This window comes from Equus caballus, chromosome 5 (genome assembly GCF_041296265.1).
Source record: "Equus caballus isolate H_3958 breed thoroughbred chromosome 5, TB-T2T, whole genome shotgun sequence".
NCBI classification, from domain to species: domain Eukaryota; kingdom Metazoa; phylum Chordata; class Mammalia; order Perissodactyla; family Equidae; genus Equus; species Equus caballus.
Genome location: NC_091688.1, coordinates 102,305,454 through 102,319,020, shown reverse-complemented (window position 1 = coordinate 102,319,020; position 13,567 = coordinate 102,305,454). Strand labels below are relative to the sequence as shown.

Genomic DNA, 13,567 nt, shown 5'->3' with positions numbered 1-13,567 from the left:
TGTCACTCTCCATGGTCCCTCACAGCGCTGGGGAAAGCACCATGCAGAGGTGACTAGCTATCGTGGGGGTGTCTCCATCAAGCCAACACCCCAGGAGAGCCGATAGTGATGGCAGAGTGAGAAGCGCCTGGGATCACGCAGAAAGAAAGCACCCCTCCCCTCTGTCTGACACTCCAGTACAGAAAGTACAGAAAAGAACAGGCTAGGAGCTGATTTGTGGATGACAGCAGGCTCATAATATGCAGCTCTTGACCCCCACTCAGTGGCAGCAAGTGGAAGTGGTGATCAAATACTACCACTATGCAGAAGCACAAAGCCACACCACCTAGCAGTATGAAAACATATATGAAACCTCCAGACCAGAAGGAAAATGACAAGTATCCAGAAATCCATGCTGAAGGCACAGAAATCTATAATCTAAATGACAGACAACTGAAAATATCTATCATAAAATAATTCAATGGGTTACAAGAAAATGTAGATAGACAGTTCAATGAATTCAGGAGCTTCTTCACAAAAGAGATCGAAACTATAAAGAACCAATCAGAAATATTGGAGACGAAAAAAACACAATGGATGAGATAAAGAATATGGATTCCCTGAAAAACAGAGCTGATATTATGGAGGAACAAATCTGCAATATTGAGGACAGAAATATAGAAATGCTTCAGATGGAGGAGGAGAGAGAACTAAGACTAAAAAGAAATTCTCCGAGAAATATCTGACTCAATTAGGAAATGCAACATAAGGATTATAGGTATTCTAGAGGAAGAAGAGGAGAATGGAACAGAAATCTTGTTCAAAGAAATAGCAGTGGAGAACTTCCCAAACCTGGGGAAGGAGCTGGAAAAGCAACTGAAAGAAGCCAACAGATCTCCTAAGTATATCAATGTAAAAAGACCTACTGCAAGGCATATAGTAGTGAAGCTGGCAAAAGTCAATGACAATGAAAAATATTAAGGGCAGCAAGGCAGAAGAAAATAACTTACAAAGGAACCAGTATCAGGCTTTCAACGGATTTCTCAACAGAAACCTTACAGGCTAGGAGAGAATGGAATGATATATTCAAAACTCTGAAAGACAAAAACTTGCAGCCAAGAACACTCTATCTAGTGAAAATATCCTTCAGATATGATGGAGAAATAAAAACTTTCCCAGATAAAACAAAAGCTAAGGGAGTTTACGACCATAAGACCTATGCTCCAACCCCCCAAGAAATCCTCAAGGCACTTATACCTGAAAAAAAAGGGGGGGTTACAAATAACCCCCTGTAAGGAGTTAAATAGGAGTAAGAAGATAAATAGAAAAAATCAGAAATTTGTAGCTATCCCATCAGAACAGGTTAGCAAATACTAAAGTATAACATTAAAAATAAAGGTAAAGAAAACACCAAAAATAAATATGATCTTGTCATTTTAAGCACAAACTCACAGCACAATACAGAATAAGATGTGACAAAAACAACTCAGGAAGGGAAGACGAAAGGGATGGAATTGGCTTAGTCTAAGGAAATAAGAGGTTACCAGAAAAAGGATTATTTCATCTACGAGACTTTTTCATACAAACCTCATTGTAACCACTAAACAAATAAACAGAACAGAGACACAAATAATAAATAAAGAGAAAAATAAGAAAACCAGCATAGGAAAATACCTAACTGAATTGGTATTCTGAAATACACGGGACAAGAAACAAAGAAAATGCAGAAGATTCCAAAAATGAGCAATAAATGGCAGCATTAAGCCCTTATATATCAACAATCACTCTAGATGTAAATGGATTGAATTCTCCAGTCAAAAGACACAGAGTGGCTGGATGGATTAAAAAACAAGACCCAACAGTATGCTGCCTCTGAGAAACACATCTCAGCTCCAGTGACAAACATGGGCTCAGAGTGAAGGCATGGAAGACAATACTCCAAGCTAATGGCAAACAAGAGAAAGCAGGTGTTGCCATATTTATATCAGATAAAGTAGACTTCAAGACATATCAGGTAAAGAGAGACAGAGAGAGAAGTATATAATGATAAAAAGGGACACTCCACCAAGAAGACATAATGCTTAGAAACATCTATGCGCCCAACACAGAGCAACAAAGCACATAAAGCAACTATTAACAAACCTGAAGGAAATATTAACAACACAATAATATTAAGAGACCTCAACACCCCACTCACATCAACAAATAGATCATCCAGACAGAAAGTCAACAAAGAAACAGCAGAATTAAATGAAAAACTAGATGAGATGGACTTGACAGATACATATAGAACACTCCATCCAAAAACAGCCAAGTACACATTCTTCTCAAGTGTGAATGGAACACTCTCAAGGATCGAACATGTGTTGGAAAACAACGCAAGCTTCAATAAATTTAAGATTAAAATCATATCAAGCATCTTTTCCAATCATAATCCAATGAAACTAGAAATCAACTACAAGATAAAAGCTGGGAAAGCGACAAAGATGTGGAGACTAAACAACACGCTACTGAACAACCAAGTGGTCACTGAGGAAATTAAAGGAGAAATCAAAAAATATCTGGAGACAAATGAGAAGGAAAACATACCACACCAACTCATACGGAACGCAGCAAAAGCAGTCCTAAGAAGGAAATTCATCACAATACCAGCTCATCTTAACAAACAAGAAAAATCTCAAATAACCAATCTCAAACTACACCTAACAGAATTAGAAAAAGAAGAACAAACAAAGCCCAAAGTCAGCAGAAGGAGGGAAATAATAAAAATCAGAGCACAAATAAATGAAATTGAAACAAAAAAGGACAGTAGAAAGGATCAATGAAACAAGGAGCTGGTACTTTGAGAAGAGAAACAAAATTGACAAACTCTTAGCCAGACTCACAGAGAAAAAAAGAGAGAAAGCTCAAATAAATAAAATCAGAAATGAAAGAGGGGAAATTACAATGGATACCACAGAAACACAAAAGATCATAAGAGAATACTATGAAAAACTATATGCCAACAAATTGGACAATCAAGAAGAAACAGATAAATTCTTAGACTCTTACAACCTCCCAAAGCTGAATCAAGAAGAAATAGATAATCTGAATAGACACATCATGAGTAAAGAGATTGAAAGAGTAATCAAAAACCTTTCCAAAAATAAAAGTCCAAGACCAGATGGCTTCCCTAAAGAATTCTACCAAACATTCAGACGATTTAATACCTATCCTTCTCAAACTATTCCAAAAAATTAGGGATGACAGAATACTTCCAAACACATTCTAAGAGGTGAACATCACCCTGATACTAACACCAGAGAGGGACAACACAAAAAGGAAAACTACAGGCCAATATCACTGATGAACAGAGATGCAAAAATCCTCAACAAAATACTGGCAACCAGAATACAACAATATATCAGAAAGATCACATACCAAGATCAAGTGGGATCTATACCACGGACACAGGGATGGTTCAACATCCACAAATCAATGTGATACATCACATTAACAAAATGAGGAATAAAAACGACATGTTCTTCTCAATAGACACAGAGAAAAACATTTGACAAGATCCAACATCCATTTATGATAAAAATTCTTAACAAAATGGGAATAGAAGGAAAATACCTCACCATAATAAAGGCCATATATGACAAACTCACAGCCAATGTCATACTCAATAGGGAAAAACTGAAAGCCATCCCTCTGAGAACAGCAACAAGACAAGGGTGCCCACTCTCACTACTCTTATTCAACATAGTACAGGAGGTTTTGGCCAGAGCAACTAGGCAAGAAAAAGAATAAAATGAATTCAAATAGGAAATGAAGAAGTGACACTCTCACCGTTTGCAGATGACATGATTTTATATATAGCAAACCCTAAAGAATCCATCAGAAAACTATTAGAAATAATTAACAACTACGGGAAAGTTGCAGGGTACAAAGTCAACTTACAAAAATCAGTTGCATTTCTATACTCTAATAACAAACTAACAGAAAGAGAACTCAAGAATACAAATCCCATTTACAACTGCAACAAAAAAGAATAAAATATCTAGGAAGAAATTTAGCCAAGGAAGTGAAAGACCTATACAATGAAAACTATAAGACATTACTGAAAGAAATTGATGATGACACAAAGAAATGGAAGGATATTCCATGCTCATAGGTTAGAAGAATAAACACAGTTCAAACGTCCACAATACCCAAAGCAATCTACAGATTCAACGCAATCCCAATCAGAATCCCAATGACATTCTTCATGGAAAGAGAACAAAGAATCCTAAAATTCATGTGGTGCAACAAAAGACACCAAATAGCTAAAGCAATCCTGAGAAAAAAGAACAAAGCTGGAAACATCACAATCCCTGAATTGAAAATATATTACAAAGCTACAGTAATCAAAACAGCATGGTACTGGCAGAAAAACAGAAACAAAGATCAATGGAACAGAACCGAAAGCCCAGAAATAAAACCACACATCTATGGTCAGCTAATCTTCGGCAAAAGTGCTAAGAACATACAATGGAGAAAGGAAAGTCTCTTCAATAAGTGGTGTTGGGAAAACTGGACAGCCACATGAAAAGAATGAAGGTAGACCATTATCTTTCACCATACACAATAATAAACTCAAAATGGATCAAAGACTTGAAGGTAAGACCTGAAACCATAAAACTTATGGAAGAAAATATACATAGCACATTCTTTGACATCGGTCTTAAAAGGATCTTTTCGAATACTATGTCTTCTCAGACAAGGGAAACGAGAGAAAAAATAAACAAGTGGGACTTCATCAGATTAAAGAGCTTCTGCAAGGCAAAGGAAACCAGGAACAAAACAAAAAGACAACCCACCAATTGGGAGAACATATTTGCAAAACATATATCCAACAAGGAGTTAATCTCCATAATATACAAAGAACTCACACAACTCAACAACAAAAAACCAAACAACTCAATCAAAAAACGGGCAGAGGATACAAACAGATATTTCTCCAAAGAAGATATACAGATGGGCAATAGGCACATGAAAAGATGCTCAACATCACTAATCAGCAGGGACACGCAAATCAAAACAATGATGTTATCACCTTACACCTGTTAGAATGGCTATAATCACCAGGACAAAAAATAAATGCTGGAGAGGTTGTGGAGAAAAGGGAACCCTCAGACATTGCTGGTGGGAATGCAAACTGGTGCAGCCACTATGGAAAACAGTATGGAGATTTCTCAAAAAACTAAAAATAGAAATACCATATGACCCAGATATCTCACTACTGGGTATTTATCCAAAGAACTTGAAGTCAACAATTCAAAGAGACTTATGTACCCCTATGTTCACTGCAGCTCTATTCACAACAGCCAAGACAAGGAAGCAAGCCCCGTGCCCATCGACTGATCATTGGATTAAGAAGATGTGGTATATATATACAATGGAATACTACTCAGCCATAAAAAAAAGAAAATTGTCCCATTTGCAACAACACGGATGAACCTTGAGAGCACTATGCTGAGCGAAATGAGCCAGACAGAGAAAGACCAACTCCATCTGATTTCACTCACTTGTGGAAGATAAACAAACACACGGACAAAGAGAACAGTTCAGTGGTTACCGAGGGAAGAGGGTTTGGGGGTGGACACAAAGGGTGAAGGGGCACACTTATATGGTGACTGACAAATAATAACGTACAACTGAAATTTCACAATGTTATAAACTATTATGACCTTAATTTAAAAAATCTAAAAAAAGAATCTATGTAAGATGAGCAAATTATGAACCTTAATAAGAAAATGATAAGAAAATAAACACTTATAAGCTCACCACACAATTTATGAAGTAGATTATTACCAATATGGGTATGGACACCTCTATACTTCTTCTCTATTCCGTCTGCTTTTCCAGAAAGGTAACCCTTAAACTGAATTTTCTATTTATCATTTCCCTGCTTTTTTCCTTAATAACATTATCACAAGCACACACATAATCCTAAATGTCTATTTTTGCTTGTTCTTCAAGAGCTTTACAAAGATAATATACTATATGTATCTGCTACAAATTGGTTCATCCATCCAGTATGTTTTATGATTCACCCATCCACTCTATTGTCATTGGACATTTGCTCTTTCCTATTTATTTTAGGAATTCTACTTAATTCTATTTAGGATTCTATTTATTCTTTTAGGCCAAGTATATCTCCACAATTACTCATTACATTTTTTTCCTGTCAAGGTTCAAAGAAATTAGAAAGGAAATAGTTCACACAACCCCACTTAGTCCTGCAAGTGCCTACCAAAAAGCCACCATCTCAACATTACTTAAAAACTGTACCACCTTCACACGTAACTTTGCCAACATGACTTTTTGCACCACCATTTGCGACTTTACGGTTTAACCACATTGAAAAATAAAAGCTTACTAACAATGATGGAGATCCTCTACTAAAATGCTATTATGCTTTATGCATTATTTAACCATTAATTTGGTGTTAAATCACTTTGCCGAAATATATAAACTCGGTGAAGCTGCGATACAGTTGGCCCTCCACAGCCACAGGTTCTGCATCCCGAATCAAAAGGCCTGTGATGGCTGCGTCCGTGCTGAACACGTACAAACTTTTTTCTCTTGTCATTATTTCCTGAACAATACAGTCTAACGACTATTTACATAGCATTTACATTGTATTAGCTGTCAGAAGTAATCTAGCGATGATGTAAAGTATACAGAAGATGTGCAGAGGTTATATGCAAACACTACACCATTTTAAGGGACTTGAGCATCTGCAGATTTTGGTCTGGCAAGGGTTCTGGAACCAATCACCTGCCGAAACAAGAGACGACTGTATATTTGGGATGTCAACTTCAAGGTCACGTATTTGTCGTCAGAATATATTTACTACAGATTCTCCTAACATAACATGTACCTGTTAACATGTTAAGAAAACAGTTGCCTAAAAGTTCCACTTGAATAGTTTTTTGGTTTCCCACTACCTATTACAGAACAGGAACATAGTTCAGGCAGTACTACCACGTTAAGCAAATACACACCAGTTTCCAGTGAATTCGTACTTAGCAGGGATTTTCCTGCATTGCCCTCGCAGCTTTGTGTATGTGCTAACCGGGTTATTTTTCTAGCGCAACAGAAGGGAGCCAAGTCTTTTTCCTTAATTCCAGGGGAAGGAAAATCTCTTCAATAATCCGTAACTTTGAAGGGTATAAGTGAAACTCTGCTATTTATTGATACCTGTGTGTAGCAGACCATCTTAGGCGCTAAGTTTCCTTATCTGGAAAGTGGAGATAACAGCAGCCCCTACTTCCTAAGTTTCTTTTTTAAGATTCAACAAGAAAATGGAGGTAAACTGCTAAACAGTACTCAAACCACCGTTAAAGATTCAACAAATGCAGGTTATTATTTCTGCGCATCTGTCCACTTTCATGTCAATTCCTATTTGATACAAATATCTACCCCGTTGTGTTACTTTGCATTTTGCTCAAACCTGAAAATAAGGGAGGAATAAGTTACTCTAGGAGTGCACAGGAAGGGGTACCCAAGCCAGACCGGGGAAAAGGGGCAGCCAGAGTATCTCGCATGTTGGATATTATCCCTCCCCCCCCCCCGCCCAAAAAGAGTGGTTTACTGAACTTAAAAAAAGTTTCTAGAGGGCAGCCACAAGTAAGAACGTCGAAGCCCAGAGCTGCCAAGTGACTTGCCAACGGTGGACAGCTCTTCACCGAACTGGCCACGCTTCCCGGTCTGAGAGCCTGAATCCAGGTCTCCCGACCCCAGGCCCTGAGTCCCCCCAGTCTATAGGGACGCACCACACCCATCTGGGCACCCACGGGCTCTACCAAGTTATAGGGCGAGGGTTTCGTCTCCTCTGCCCCATTCTCGGTGTGGCCAACACATCTGAAATTACGTCAGGCTGAACACATCACTAAACACGGCGCCCAGAGACAGCGTCCGTCCACAGCCGCGAAGACCCGCGGGCCACAGGGAGGCCCGGGAGGAGGAGGGAGGAGGCGCGGCGGGAGGCGCAGCGGGTGGAGCGCGAGGCGGGCGCACCCGACCCGTCCGGGGGCCTCGGAGGCCGGAGGCGAGGGCGCGCGGCCCCACGACGGCGTGATACCTACGGCATGTCAGCACGAGGTTAGCCGCACCAGGTTAGCCCCACCGGGGCGGCACTGCCGGAGCCGCCTCTTCCAAGATACGACCGGCCCAGGTCGCCGCCGGGCCCAAAAAGCGCGGGCGCCCGACGCGGCGTCACCTCAAGGCGGCCCCCCGGAAACAGCCGCCCCGCGACGCGGGCTCCGACGGTCCGCGGGGAAGCGGGCAGGGGTGGTCTACGCCCGCGACGCCAGCGAGGTCCCGCCGGGGCAGCCCAGGACTTCCTCTCACGACTCCGGCGGCAACAGCCCCAGAGAAGAGCACAGAACCGTCTAGGGCCTCTCCGGGTCTCCCCTCCCTACATTTCCAGCCGGACCGCTTGGGGCGGTGCTCCGCCTTGTACTTCCGGCGGCGGCGAGGCACAGTTGCCATGGTAACTGGAGGCGGGCGAGGCCGGCGGCGGCAGAGGCGAGGGGCAGGCGGGCTGGTGCCGGACGCAGGCAGGTAGCGGGCGGCGCCCCCCGCTGTGTGCTGCTCGTGTCCGGGGTCCCCGGATGGAGCGGTGAACGCCGCCACGCAGGGGTGTGCCCCGCCATGGCCCTGAGGGTCTGTGTCCTGCGCGCGGCCGGCGTCTCGGGCCCGTTCGCGCGCGTGCTCCGGCCCCGGCCCGGCCTCGGCGGCGCTCAGCGGGGGTCCGGCCCGGCACGCGAGGGAGGGCCGCTGACCGCCCGGCCCCGGCCCCTCGCCGTCCGCGTCCGGGCCGGACGGAAAGGCCTGGCCGCCTCGGCGGGCCGAATCGGGATGTCGGGCGGCTGCTTGAGCTCCAAGCGGAGGCGCCGGGCCACCCCAGCACGTTCTCGTTAGGAAATCTCGCGAAATGCTGAAAACGGGGCTGCTTAAAAATCAGTCGTTTAAAATGTGGGCTCTGTCACTGAGGTGTTAGCGAAGTCACCTGGTCGACCCTGCCGTGCAGGTGGATGCCAGCTGCCAATCTCCTTATGTCCAAATTCTCATTATTGTGGCGTTGCACGCTACCTACAGTTTATTTAGTCCTTATTGTGTACCAGACACTGATGTGTATGCTTCACATGTATTAGCTTGTTTGATGCTTTTGTAGTTATGTTACATCTTTGTTTTGGCTTTGTTCTATTGGCTCTTTCATATGTATATGTATATATATGTATATTTCAAAATACATATATTTAGAAATCCTAAATACATTTCTAAATATTTGTATAATAGAATATATAACATTATATATTCTGTATATAACTATATAGAATAGAATATATCTGTAATATATATATTTAGAAATCGAGTGCAGAAGGCTTATCCTAGTTTAACATATGATAATACAACAATGTTATAATGTTCGTCTTTTTTTACACTTACAAAAACTTTGTCTTGATTGCCCCCCCCGCCCCCCCCCCAATTTGAAAGGCGAGATTCCGTTTGCATTTTAGGGGGTTAACATTGCCTAAAACAAATTTTAAAATTATCTTCTGATAGAATGGCCATCAGTCCAGGAAGTGACGCAGCTTTCTCCAGTCAGAAATCAACGCTCTCAGAGAGTCCTCGATCAAAGAGATTCCCACTAACTGAAGAGGAAATATTTTATATGAATTGTAGAGCTGCCTACCTAACTGTTTTCAAAAGCAGCTTAGAAAACATTATTTCTAAAGATCAGCTTTACTTAGGTAAAACTTTTTTTAACATTTAATTTTTTTGCCTTATTTGTTGAAAGTTAAGAGATCAGAAAGACTGGAATTAGAGTTACGTTGTGGAATCATTTCAATTTCTTAGTGAAGCTTGAGCAACGGGACTACATTATGCTATTGTGCCATTTTATATAGTTACATATTCTAGGAGCTTCAGCACAAAACTTTCAATGTTTTTACAGACTAGGTTAATATTTTTATAGCTTCCATCAGTTACTTGCTTAAAGTTTTTTTTTCTAATTCTCATTTTGGTATTTTAAGATTTATAATAGAATTAAAACACTTTGGGCATCTGAATCACTACTCTGAATTTGACCTGTACTGGGGAAAATGTAAAGGATATATAAAAATGGATTGAATGATTATAAAAGAGAAGTATTAGGAAATAAGTAAAATTCTAAAAGAGAAATAACAGTTCCTCTTGGTTTTGTTTTTTTTTGTTTTTTGTTGGGAGGAGGGTTGGTCTTTTTTTTTGCTTCTCTCCGTTAGCATATCTTGTATTCCTCTGGTTGCAAATATCCCCCAAATCAATGAATTTGGTCTTGCCAGGTGTATCTAATGACTTGGAGGTCTTTAGCCTCAAAAGGTGAACGGCAATACCAGGTAACACTGAGTGGTCATGTCAGTTTCCTTGAGGCTACTAACTTTGTGAGTAGAGAATTATTTTGCCAACTTTAGAGCAGTTTCTTTAAATAAAAAAATCTGACATTTAGATTTAGCTGTAGAGTTCCTTTTTTTTTTTTTTTTTTCCAACTTACAAGTAATACAGGTATTATAGACTCATGTCAAAGCTTAAAGTAAACCCTGGCAAAAGATCAGTATCTTGGTGTAAAACTTTAAACGTCAGTTACATAATGTTTTTACTGTTATTAGACTTAAATCATAGGCTCCAACTAATTCTGTAACTAGAGATTAAAGTTAAGTTAGTAGGTTACTAAGTTATACCTATTTTTTAGACAAGAATGTCTGCTTACTGAGTACATGTTTTGACATAATTAATTTTATTGAGAAAATTCTGTAATTAACAATACATTTAAAAAATATTTTGTTATTAAAGATAGCAACAAGTGTATGCTGAGCTGCCACTTGTGGGAAAGAGTTACACGCTTGTTTCCCAAAGCTAGACAGAAAATACCATTTTCTTTCACATGGGCTTCAAATCACAACTTCGTTTATGTCCTACTCCCAGCTTTTAGAGGATGGAGGTTGGCTGGGGACGGCATCCTAAAACATGTCTGCCTTTTCCCTGGTTCTCTTGATAGATGAATTAAGGAATTGTCCGTTTATGCCCTAGGCAAAATGCTTACTTATCTTTTATTCCTAGGGTGGCATGGCAGTCAGGGCTTTTCTCTACATCCAGAATAAACCTGTGGAAATAAGAAAAGAGTCATGTTATCTCCAGTGCTACCAATTTCCACAAAGGCTTTCTAGGTGAATGGAAAATTCACCAGGCCTACAACTTTTTCTTAGCTCTGAAAGTCACCTCTAGATGATTATCTTGTTCCTGTGCCAAAGTTCATCTAGGTATGATACTCTGATGTAAGCTGAAGGGTGGGAACATTTCTCTTAGTCTATGGACTTCTAATATGTTGTTAAACATAAACCACGACCACAGGTAGCAATTTTACACTTCAGGTGTAGACTTCCTATTTAGATTATAAAATTTCTTAGGAACCAAGAAGTTTGTATCTCTGAAAAAAAAATCACCCTGTATTATGCTGTCCACAATGAATGCTCAATAAAATGACTCAGAAATGTCTGTATTTATTACCCTGATCTGATTTCTATCTCCTTGAGCATATTTCTTTAGTTATTGTTTTATATATATTAATCCTTATTACGTTAAATTGTAGAATATCCAGATTATCACTTTTTAATGCTTACTGACAATGCAGAGATATTGTGAAATCTCACCTAAAAAAGTTGGAAGTATCAAATATAAAGTTTTATAATAGAAGTTGCTAGCACAATTCAGGACAGTCATACCTTTAAAAATTCTGTTAATCCCTCCTGTAGTTCTAGGAAACTTATCACTGGTTCATTTTAGATAGTGTTAAAGCTTAATATGCAGAGATTTGTTTATTTGCAAGTTACCAAGTTATTCCTATTCAATTGTACAGAATATCCATAATTGTTTAATAAAACTGTTATATCTTAGTGTGATAGGACGTATGCAAACATATGAAGCCCTTCTCACATCGTAATTCTTTGCTTTTCGTGCCTGTAAGGTCATAGCTTTTATAATAGGCATTTCTTATGAATAACTGGCTATAGGACTATTTTTAAATGTTTTGGTTAAAAAGAATAATTTGACCGTTGCATTTCTATAGTAGTCTTCTCTCAAAGTATGTTGACCTTCCTGATTTTTAGCGGGATTATAACTTAAAGCAGATACTTTTTATGCATATGTTTGACATTTGACACATGATTAATGTTCTTGAAACTCTAGTGTCTAGCAATGATGAACATTTTAGATATTATGGCTTGATAGTAATATTCTCAAACTAACAATCTCCTCATTAAGAGATTTGTTGAGCCAGAAAAAGTAATAATTTATACTTTTTGTGGTTATTCTTATGTCCTCAAACAGTTAAGTGGATAGTTATTTTTAATCTTTTTTTTTTCTGCAAGCACTCTTATGAAGTAAATCAGGTATTATCAGTTAATTAAACTATGTAGATTGAGAAACAAGTGTCAGAATAGGAAAAATCTATTTAATTCTGATATTAATAAATCAAGAATCTTTAGCTGATAACAGATATTTTTCATTTTTGAAAGTCAGGCATACGTTAATATCACTAGGTTATCCACACCAAAGGTAATGTATTGGTATATGTGAACTTTTGTATAATATTGTAATATATAATGATTTAAAGAAAAAATACACTTAAATTCCAATATAGATGTTACTATAACAAATAATACTTGTTTTATTGGGCAGCTCTTCAGCATGCAGGAAGAAATCCATCCCAAAAGACCATTAATAAGTATTGGACTCCTCAAACTGCCAAACTGAATTTTGATGATTTTTGTATAATTTTAAGGAAGGAGAAACCTACTTCAAAAGCAGAACTGCTAAAATCATTTAAGCAATTAGATGTAAATGATGATGGCTCTATTTTACACACTGACCTTTATAAACTTCTAACAAAGGTAAGATCTGTAATACAGATATGCATATCTGTAATATGCATATTTTGCAAAACAACTTAGAATCTAGCTTTGACCACCAAAGTCTACATTAAAAATAAGTGTTTCACTGGCAGGTGAAATGAATCATATGTATGTTGTTTATAAAGTGCTTAAGGATCCTTCTGGATGAAAGGTGCTTTGTAAATAAAAGATAAAGTATAAAATTGAGCCCATGCTGCAATCCCCTTGTGCTCCTCTGCAATTCTTTCCTTCTGAGAACTCTGTAAATCAGTGATAGGTTCATATGTGATAAGTAAAAGATAAACAGCATCAATAGGCTTAGGAATCCAGTCTGCGTCTTGGTACAATGTGAGAAAGTATCATTACTCTAAATTCAATAGTAGTTATTACTGGATCTGTGATATATGTTGTTGAAATTTAGTAAACTGAAATTCAGCACACTTTAACAAAATTTAATAAAATTGTGAAATTTTATTTTGTATAACAGTTTCATTCTTGCTTGACATAATACTCATTCTGAGATTTATAATGAAACCATATATTCAAACTTGTGAAAAAGATTAAAATGGATTTCCACTCTCCTCATGCATAACAAAGTGACAGACATGTTGCTTTAAAATAAATCTTGT

General features: G+C 38.9%; 2 protein-coding genes across 31 annotated transcripts in view; one reads left to right on the top strand and one right to left on the bottom strand.

Moving 5' to 3' along the window:
* Positions 1 to 8,397, bottom strand: part of ITGB3BP (integrin subunit beta 3 binding protein) — a 71,995-nt gene extending 63,598 nt beyond the window's left edge. For 3 of the 9 annotated variants that reach the window (XR_011439386.1, XM_070268945.1, XM_014740089.3), the window contains exon 1: positions 8,094 to 8,233. Coding sequence is in view for 6 of the 9 variants with exons in the window: in XM_070268945.1 (XP_070125046.1) it covers positions 8,094 to 8,098 (5 nt within the window). In the remaining 3 variants the exon portion in view is untranslated. Of the gene's footprint in view, positions 1 to 7,811; positions 8,018 to 8,093 lie in introns of those variants that run through there. The other 6 variants (XR_011439384.1, XM_023641990.2, XM_070268942.1 and 3 more) reach the window with 4 other exon arrangements.
* The window catches only part of EFCAB7 (EF-hand calcium binding domain 7), a 38,612-nt gene continuing 33,077 nt past the window's right edge, over positions 8,033 to 13,567 (top strand). For 4 of the 22 annotated variants that reach the window (XR_011439382.1, XR_011439381.1, XM_070268921.1 and 1 more), the window contains exons 1-3: positions 8,102 to 8,500; positions 9,577 to 9,764; positions 12,727 to 12,938. Coding sequence is in view for 14 of the 22 variants with exons in the window: in XM_070268921.1 (XP_070125022.1) it covers positions 9,578 to 9,764; positions 12,727 to 12,938 (399 nt within the window). In the remaining 8 variants the exon portion in view is untranslated. Of the gene's footprint in view, positions 9,041 to 9,576; positions 9,765 to 11,109; positions 11,310 to 12,726; positions 12,939 to 13,567 lie in introns of those variants that run through there. The other 18 variants (XR_011439379.1, XM_070268920.1, XM_014740186.3 and 15 more) reach the window with 8 other exon arrangements.